Source organism: Choristoneura fumiferana, chromosome 2, assembly GCF_025370935.1.
Source record: "Choristoneura fumiferana chromosome 2, NRCan_CFum_1, whole genome shotgun sequence".
NCBI lineage: Eukaryota > Metazoa > Arthropoda > Insecta > Lepidoptera > Tortricidae > Choristoneura > Choristoneura fumiferana.
The window spans coordinates 7,219,611-7,229,627 of NC_133473.1; the positions used below are offsets into that span (position 1 = coordinate 7,219,611).

Sequence of the window (10,017 nt, forward strand, 5' to 3'; positions counted from 1 at the left end):
GCACGCACTCACAGTACATGTCCTATGCACCATAATAAATTTTACCCTAGAAGACTTGTCCCAAGCTACTAAGAACGGCGAAGTATGCAGCTGGGGCTCCTCCCACCCGCGCCTCACCCCTAACGCCCCCCACGATTGTTCTGTCTAGACGTCTCCGTCGGATTACTGCAGGGAAACTTGTTATACTGTGGAGTCGATAAGGGATTCGGATCCGCTTAAGGGTCTGATTTTTTGATACTTCAGAATCAGATCCGGATTAACCCATTTCTAATCCGTAGGTATGTGATGGTACTGACCGGTCTGAGCGTGGTCCAGGTGGTGACGGGTGGCGTGTTGGCGGGGCGGTGCGGCGAGTAGTCGGGCGCGTAGTGCGGCGCGTAGCCGGCGGGGGCCGCGCCCGCCGCTTCGCCCGGCGAGCGCGCGCCCCCCACGCCCGCCACGCCGCCGCTCACTGCACACCCAACAGATCCCACTAGTGTTGTGCCAGAAAAGGGATGTAAAGTATAAAGACGTAACTGTTACGCCTACGCCGGCCACAGACCTACCGGTCCTATTCTGTTCAACAAGAACAGAATAGATTCTGTAGGTCTATGGCCGGCTTTACGCAGATGCACATTATTAGAAAAAGGTTATTTTTTGAATAAAAATGAAGTACGAGGGCAGTCCCAGAAGTACCCGACCTGACTCACTTAAAGAGGTTTTTATTTCGAGTATTTTTTTTTAAATAATGCCCTTTTTACCACATACATAACCACCGTTTTAACTTGTCACTGTAACTCCGCAAGTACCCACTGGAAAAGGTTGGAGGAGGCCTATGCCAACAGGCACACTGAACATTGTTTAACCAGTTTTTATAAATTTATTATTGTATTCTGAGACATTATTTAACCAGTTTTTATAAATTTATTATTATTATTTTCTCATACTTGTGGTTCAGAATTAAGGGCTTTATTATTATTATTAAGCGACTAAGAGGAAGTTTTAAGTAAATGATTCTTTCGAACTAATCTGATGCTGAAGCCAGCAAATGGAAAGGCAACGTAACTAAGCCGTGTTTGGGCTTAATGGAATCGTTGTGAGATGTACTTTGGCTACGAATCACTAAAAAGTGAGAAATAAAGAATTTTTTTAACAAAAATTTAAAACCGACTCCAAAAAAATATAAAAAAATAACAAAAAATGGAACCAACTACAAAACCCTTGAAAATATTTTTCTAGGTACGTACTAGCTCGAAGTCGGTGTCTCAGCACAACCCAGCAGGAGGGATTGAATGAAACCCATAGTATGTAAAAGAGGTAGACGACTATTGTCCCACTCCGCTGGCTCGTGCTGAGGCACCGACTTCGAGCTAGTACATACCTAGAAAAATATTTTCAAGGGTTTTGTAGTCGATTCCATTTTTTGATATTTTTTTGGAGTCGGTTTTACTTTTTTGTTAATAAATTTCTTATCAAACCATTTTCTCTGTCACACCAATTTAAAGTCACACTTAAGCATGGCTTGAAATAGATAGATAACCTTGTTCATATGCGTTAACAACTAACCTGATAAGCTTGATTATAGCATCGATACGCGTGTTTCTTCTGCCCCGCTTTTGAGAATCTGTGGCCCGCCAATACCATGTGGAAAGCATATTTCCTACACATCGCCTTTGTCCCTGGGCCCGACAAGAAACATAGGGAAGCTTGTTCCAGCAACATAGCGCTGCGAAGGTCGCTGTCTTCTGACGTCATACGAATCAGCTGTTTAGCAGCTTCGCCATGCGAACCAGAGCTACTGAGGCAGAGCACGGACAACAAAGTTGCTCTCACTGCGTATTGCACCATTCTGAAAAAGTATTATAATAAAATTGTACAATATTTGATGCTATTCTCAATTTAACCTGTCTCAAAAATTAAAACACTTCTTAATTTATTTACCTGCATGTATTTAAGTAAGTTACAATACTCTCCTCCATGTAGCCGTGAGTTTTTTTATTAGCATCTCCTGCCATGAAGGCACTAACAGCTGCCATTTCTAGCGCCCCCGCGTAGCAGAGCCAAGCGCTGTCAGCGTAAAACTCGCGCTTGGCCGTGTGGTAAGTGTCAAAGGCTCGCTGCCACTGCCCGCACAGGAACCATAGGTCGCCTAGACGACGCAGCTGTAGCTCTGAGCAATCACTGGAGTAGCTACCATAAAATACAAAATTATTTAATTATACCAAAGCAAGAATAGTGTATGAACTTCTGTTTTTGATTTGATTACTCTTCAACTCACATCACTGTGTTATTTCCTGTAGTATTCCCTCCTTTCCCAGTACCAAACCATCTTTTTGTGGCTGAGAGCAGTGATCTGCTGACACCCTTCCTGTTAGCTACCTGCAATCATTCAGATTTATAAATATAACAAGGTCATAAAACAATGAAAAAACTCAACTGAATAGTACAAAATTTCTAACCACTTCAGACAGCTGTGATATTTGTTTTTCCACAAAAGGTAATAGGGCTTTTAAAGCATACTCTTGTGTGAATTTTTTAATTGATTCCACGTCCAGGGCATTCAGAGCAAGTCCATGTACTTCAGTAGAATAGTCCAAAGGCTTCACACTTACATTCATGCTTTCTGAACTGCCTGAGAATGAATGAGTCTGGAAAATAAACATCAAATCATTGTCATTTTTACTTCTTTCCAATGTTTTATTTACTGTCTTAGAATACATTCATAACCTTACTTGCAAGCTGTTTGCATTATCATAAATGTCATTTTCAGATGTAGTCAAAGGATGCATGCCTTCTGTTGGAATAGATGCAGTAAGTGTGTTACCATCTTCTGTCAAAAGAAAATAACTTATAATAAAATATTGCATGTTTTCACAAAGTAATAGCATTTGATTAACTGTTTTAAGTCATTTATTGAATCAGGCGTTACTTTGCGGAGGTCCATATCAATGAACTAAAAGAATTTCCTTGCTCACCCGCGACCTTACGATAGCTAAGCTTATGCAAAATATGCGTGTTCATGCAGTTCCTCCACCTCCACACTGTAAGAACACACACAAATCACACAAACCCATCTATCACCACCACCACACTACACTGACGCGTAGTAGTTAATAAAACATGCCTTGACAGTAAATAAATAAAAATCAAGGTAGTTTTGAAGGACGGTTAAAAAATTTTTATTAATAATTTGTGGGTAGTTTTGTTTTGTTTCATAAAACGTATGTGGGTACTTGGGGAGTTACAGTGACAAGTTAAAACGGTGGTTGTGGTTCGTTAGTCTAACAACGGGTAGTATGGTGTACGGTTGTGTCATTCTGAAGATGAGCTCTGGTTGAGTTCGAAACGCGTCAGTGTAGTGTGGTGGTGGTGATAGATGGGTTTGTGTGATTTGTGTGTGTTCTTACAGTGTGGAGGTGGAGGAACTGCATGAACACGCATATTTTGCATAAGCTTAGCTATCGTAAGGTCGCGGGTGAGCAAGGAAATTATTTTAGTTCATTGTTTTAAGTCAGGTTGACTGAGAGAGAATTTGGAATGGCATTAGGGCTGCTGTTTACACATATTTTAAAAATCTGTGCTATTCTGCTAAAAAAGTGCAACATACCTGAAGATCCAGATACAGTTGGAAATGGTTGTGGATCTGGAGGAGTTGTTGGCAGATTTCCAGGAGAAGACATTTCACTCTGAAAGCAATATCATTGTTGGCAAATTTTTTTTATTCAATTCTGTTCAATTACCAAACAACAATCTAATCTGATTTAATTATGAAAGTACATACATCGGAATCATTTGATCGTTTGATGTACTGTGCCCAAAAATCTAATGGTAAACTTGGGTCAGTTGTGCTTTTAGAGTTTATAGACAGCATGAAACAGTTACTGGAGCCAAAAGTTTGTTTCAAAGTTTCAAATGCTGCATCAGCTCTGAAATAGAGAAGAATAAGATTCAGTGACTTCAGTGAACCTTTCTTGAATAAAAAATTAATGAATTTTGGATTACTTACTTGTCTCTTGCTACAGCAGAAACATCATGCAAAAGAAGATATGACTTTAAGACCCCTTGGTTAAACCACTTGGGTAATTTTGGTGGAGTGACATTTTGTAACTGAGCATATTGTTGGTTTAGACTATTAAAAGTGTCAACAATATTGTCATCAAGGGTGGTGCCAACAATAATGCAAGATAAAAAATGTTTTGTATATTCATGGTCAGATGGGAATTGCACTTCTAAATAAGTCTCTCGCCAAGCATCAAACCACGGTGTTGATTGAGGCACATCAAATTTATGCCCATCTGCAAACAAAAATACTTGAGTCAACCTTACCTTTCGAATCAATTGAAATTACCTAACAACATAGTTACGATTAGGTACCTATTTCAAGCAAGACAGTTTTATCATTGTAGTTGTATAGAACAGCATTGTTCAATTGTTTCCTTGCTTCAGTGGGCGGCAATGGTTTCCAATGAACATCCCTTACAATTAATTTCCAATTTTTAATAACACACACACCACCACTAGGCTCTCGGATTTGACCTGTTAATAAAAGAAACTTCAGAACTCAAATATATACTATACCATATAATAAAAAGATTATTAAATTTACAAGTTTGTAATGTAGAATATCACAACCACATTCACAATTTTACAATTTCTACCTTCAAAATCCAGGCTTGTGAATGGTTGCAGTAATTCAGTAAAAGATAAATTGTTTTTCGCTGTAATATTGTCTACTTTCGGACTGCATAGAACTGCAACGACGGGCGAAAAGGAGTTCTGTATAAATTCTTGAGCTGTTTTTCCAGATTTAGCCATGATGAAGCAAGTTAATACGTAATCATATAATTCTAATATGATTTAATGTGTTTATCAACCACAATTTTAAGTCACTAGCTGAGGGGGCTGACTGACATTGACAGATAAACAGTGTTGCAAACTTCTAGAAACTAGTCGCTAAACTCAATATCAAGTCGCTAGAAAATCGCTAAACTCATTAAACCTAAAAAAAATAGCGAGCGGAATCAGGACTGTCTGGCGCCGCTCTCCCCCCCCTCCCGCAGCATGCGACGCAACGTGCGTGTGCATGTGGTCCTGCAGCAGGAGCGCGCGCATGGCGTAGCAGCTTCAGTACGGGCATGAACTCATTTACCGACCTTTGGCTTCATGACAAGAAAATTTGCACGCGCAAATACTCATTTACCGACCACAGGTTTCATGACAAGCACATTAAGGTCAAGGGTTTTATTTGGGGGGTTGCAACCAAGGTAGCCTGCATGTTTCGACACTGTTTACGAGCAAGTGTGATGAAAAATAGAATATTTCCGAATTCACTGAATTCACTGAAGTTGTTCCGAAGTTGCTGCAATTAGTACCACAATTTGCCACTAGATGGCGCTGGCTGTAGGATATATGTCGCTAACGTTTGATTAACTTAGTTTATTTAAGTAACGGAAAGAATTATTGTTTAAATATACTTTCTCAAACATGCTCCGAAATGTATGCGTTATTGTCTAGAAATGGAGACATGAAGTTTCTCATTTATGGCTCCCTACTACCTCCCTACATAACTTCTTGGCTAGGCCATGAAGTATGTATGAAAAGAATAGTACATTACTGCAGAGGCCATGAAGTAAGGGATTGATGGACGAGTTCGGGTAGACGGCCGAGTCGTAGACGAGGCCGGATAAAACGAGTCCAGCAATCCCTGTTCTGGCCGAGGCTTGTATAGTGCTTTTCTCAAACAATGTGAGGAAATATTTCATCCATCCATCCATCCATCCATCGCATCGCATCGCATCGCATCGCTTCGCATCGCATCGCATCGCATCGCATCGCATCGCTTCGCATCGCGCATCGCTTCGCATCGCTTCGCATCGCATCGCATCGCATCGCATCGCATCGCATCGCATCGCATCGCATCGCATCGCTTCGCATCGCATCGCTTCGCATCGCATCGCATCGCATCGCATCGCATCGCATCGCTTCGCATCGCATCGCATCGCTTCGCATCGCATCGCTTCGCATCGCATCGCATCGCAGTATCGCAAATGCTTATAGAGTAGTGGTGGTTGGCTGTTCGTAATTTTTCCTTTGTCAGTTTAATGTTAGTAAGCAAAATTAAAAAGTTAGAGCAGCGGACAATAATGGATTTTCATACATACTTCATGGACTAGGCCAAGAAGTTATGTAGGGAGGTGTAGGGAGCCATAAATGAGAAACTTCTCCATTTCGTGACATTAACGCATACATTTCCGAGCATGTTTGAGAAAAATCCATTATTGTCCGCTGCTCCAATTTTTTAATTTTGCTTACTAACATTAAACTGACAAAGGAAAAATTACGAACAGACAACCAACATTACTCTGTAAGCATTTGCGATACTGCGATGCGATGCGAAGCGATGCGATGCGATGCGATGCGATGCGATGCAACGCGAAGCGATGCGATGCGATGCAATGCGAAGCGATGCGATGCGATGCGAAGCGAAGCGATGCGATGCGATGCGATGCGATGAGTGCGATGCGATGCGATGCGATGCGATGCGATGCGTAGCGAAGGGATGCGATGCGAAGCGATGCGATGCGATGCAAAGCGATGGATGGATGGATGGATGGATGAAATATTTCCTCACATTGTTTGAGAAAAGCACGATACAAGCCTCGGCCAGAACAGGGATTGCTGGACTCGTTTTATCCGGCCTCGTCTACGACTCGGCCGTCTACCCGAACTCGTCCATCAATCCCTTACTTCATGGCCTCTGCAGTAATGTACTATTCTTTTCATACATACTTCATGGCCTAGGCCAAGAAGTTATGTAGGGAGGTAGTAGGGAGCCATAAATGAGAAACTTCATGTCTCCATTTCTAGACAATAACGCATACATTTCCGAGCATGTTTGAGAAAATACAAACTGAAACATAGATGCACAGAAAAACCAGAAAAATAGACCAGCGCCTTTCTTATCCGTAGTACACCCAATAGAACCGGCGTGTGGTACTGCGGTTATAACCTTCGTACCCCTTTCTCGTGTGGTACTACGGTTATAACCTTCGTACCACTTTCTCTTGTCGTACTGTGGTTATAACCTTCGTACCCCTTTCTTAACCGTAATACACCCGATAAAACCAACAGTGGTACCACGTTAGTTTAACTAACCCTGGTACCGCCAACGGGCTGCCGGTGGTGCTACGGTTACTTTAAACGTGACGTACCCGTGGTCCAACTATAGTTTGTCCAACTGCTTTACCTAACCTACTTTTGTGTTAAATATAATATTTATATAAAAAAATATAATATTTCCGGATTGGACAAATTAGTAGGACTCGAGTACGTACCTACTTTAACTAACCCTGGTACTGGTACCGCCAACGGGCTGCCGGTGGTACCATGGTCAGTGGTTAGTTTTACCTATCCCTGGTACCACCGACGGGCTGCCAGTGGTACCATTGTTAGTTTTACCTACTTATCCCTGGTACCACCGACCAAGCTGCCAGTGGCACCATGGTTAGTTTTAATTATCCCTAATGGTACTTGGAAACTGTGAATAACAAAGCTATTATAACTCAAGCGAATTCATTCACGTGCATTTTTCCCTTTTTGATGCCAATGAAGGCGTTATGCCTAAATATTAAATTTTGCCTAAAAAGCTTCTAGCCCTAAACGAGAGATGCCGACGAAGCAGAATGCCTGAAGTGTGAAATTGACTAAAAAGCTTATTGCCTAAAGTAGATGCCTACAGAGCAAAATGCATAAGTGGTTAAATGCTGACATAACAAAATACCTAAATAGTCGACTGCCTGCAAAGCAAAATGCATAAGTGGTTAAATGCCTACAAAGCTAGCCTCGTCCTCCCGCCATGCTAATCAAATTGGGGTTGAACCAAAAACAATCACACAGCATAATAGAATAATACTACAACACTGAATTACAAACTAAATAAAATAAGAAAACAGTAAAGACAATATAAATTTAAATACAACATATGTACCTAATAACAATCACGAATGTTTAAAAAAACTTATTTATCTTGAGAGAAGTAGAGTGACTTGCCATTCCCTTCCATATTTCATCACACTAGTGAATAATTACAGTGTGCAGATTTTGATATCCATATTGTTACAATACATTTTTTTAAATTCCTCCGCCATATTTTTTTTCGGAGACGCCATATTGAAATATTATATAGCCTATATCACTCCGACAGTTATGACGAATCCAATGATATCTCATATGTTAAAATCCGTCCAGTCGTTTAGGCTGCAGCGAGGAACAAAGAAATCGACATACATACATACAACATACATACATAAATAAATACCTAAATACACACATACATACACTCGAAAAACATAACTCTCCTTTGGGCAGTCCGGTAGAAAAATTAAAGCGTTTGTACATATTATGCGTTTAAGAAAAAACCTCACAATAGTCATAAATAATGCATTCCCATTGACCAATTTAATTTCACATGCAGCAGACCATTACTTTTGTTTGGTCCAATTGTCGTTCAGCCGGGCAAGAAAATTATTCTGAAATATATTCGAAAAAGTCGTATCGTACTATGAAACACATTTATAGATACGACCTGTTACCGTAACGTGCTTCATTGTTGTTGTGTTTGCGAGCCATAAATAAGTCAGCTGTTAAATGTACAAATAATACGCAGTTTTGTGTACTAGATTTAGGTTATCTATGGTCACATTTTCGAACAGTGTCGTGAAAATCAAGGTTATGTAACTTGTGCTCTAGATTAAGGGAAGATTTTTTTAAGTAATTTGCTAAGACGAGTATTTTAACCCCTCGTATGCTTAAGGCACGGACACGGATCCGTGTCAAATTTAAGGCTATCTTTTATTTGTATTTTTCTATAAATCAACAGAATTTGTGCTTATTAAAACAAATGAGACTCGAATTTTGGGGGTTGCTAAAACGGTTTTTCGATTCAGTGATTTGTTTGCAAAATATTCAACTTTAAAGTGCAAATTTTCATTAAAATCGAGCGTCCCCCCCTCTAAAATCTAAACCGGTGGGTGGAAAATTTTAGAAAAAATTCAGAATGGTAGTAAGTTTATCAAACTTTCAAGGAAAACTATAACGGCTAAGTTTGCTTGAGAATTATTAGTAGTTTAAGAGTAAATAGCAGCAGGTATAAAATATACCTAAACTTGGAAGATTCCGTATAAAATACGAAATTCTTAGAAAAATATTACTTATTTTTTTCGTAATGGCTACGGAACGCTATTTTGGGCGTGTCCGACATGCTCTTGGCCGATTTTTTAGTTCCCGCATACGAGCGGTTTGTCTTTGGTTTGTGTTTATGTGTAATTTTACTTTATATTCAATACTTTGGCCATGTAATAAATACCCACATTGTTTTTTTTTTCAGTTGAGTGTAGTTACATAAACTCAAACAAACACAAAAAATAAAAAAAAGAATTGACCTAAAAGATTATTGTTATTATAAATAATTATATTATATTACAAAACCCTTTATCTAATTGGCGGTTTCTACCATAGTGGAAGATACGGCATAAGAAATAAAGGGTGATCAATGCAAATGGGTCGCTAGGGAAAAGTCAGAAACTATGAGAGATAGCGAAGTCTGTTCTTAGGAACCATGGCGAAAATAAAAATATTAAATGAACACACATTGCAAGTTATATAAACAAGCTTGTAAAATGTGCATCTTTTCACTTGTTTATACCTGGCCACCCCAAAGTTGGGTAGGGGAGAAAAGCAGACAACCTTTACTTTTACAATTCCGTACGGCACATTCTCTTAACTATTGTACGATATTTTTAAATAACCGATGAGGAAAGTCCTCAAGGAAGTAGATTAAATAACTTTAATTACAACTTTAATAATTTAATAATCCGCATGAATTTTAACTAGGCAACTTTGCGATGTGTTGTATATAATATGTCATTTATTTTTGTTATCACGAGTAAATATTAGATTAGGGTATATATTTCTTATATCGTATCTTAGACTACCTACCTACCATGGTTAGTAAAAGTAACCGTGGCACCACCGGCAGCC

General features: G+C 39.6%; 1 protein-coding gene across 2 annotated transcripts; it reads right to left on the bottom strand.

Annotated features, from left to right (window-relative positions):
* Positions 1–355: 355 nt before the first annotated feature.
* On the bottom strand, positions 356–4,868 carry LOC141441880 (trafficking protein particle complex subunit 8-like). 2 transcript variants are annotated; one of them, XM_074106782.1, is made up of 11 exons: positions 4,638–4,868; positions 4,354–4,515; positions 3,986–4,274; positions 3,761–3,905; positions 3,587–3,665; positions 2,712–2,809; positions 2,592–2,627; positions 2,258–2,358; positions 1,921–2,169; positions 1,546–1,828; positions 356–472 (listed from the first exon to the last, which is right to left on the bottom strand). In XM_074106782.1, the coding sequence occupies exons 1-11, from the start codon at positions 4,792–4,794 to the stop codon at positions 449–451; spliced, it is 1,623 nt and encodes a 540-aa protein (XP_073962883.1). In that variant the 5' UTR covers positions 4,795–4,868; the 3' UTR covers positions 356–448. The 2 variants fall into 2 exon arrangements, with proteins under 2 accessions (XP_073962883.1, XP_073962876.1); XM_074106775.1 differs by having other exon boundaries at positions 358–472; positions 2,439–2,627.
* Positions 4,869–10,017: the final 5,149 nt, after the last annotated feature.

Excerpts from the sequence above, each read along its gene's own strand:
- LOC141441880 (XM_074106775.1), bottom strand. The coding sequence starts at position 4,794 with ATGGCTAAATCTGGAAAAACAGCTCAAGAATTTATACAGAACTCCTTT. Across the intron at positions 2,810-3,586 it reads AACTGTATCTGGATCTTCAG|AAGATGGTAACACACTTACT; the intron begins GTATGTTGCACT and ends TTCTTTTGACAG. Across the intron at positions 2,170-2,257 it reads ACAGGAAATAACACAGTGAT|CTACTCCAGTGATTGCTCAG; the intron begins GTGAGTTGAAGA and ends ATTTTATGGTAG.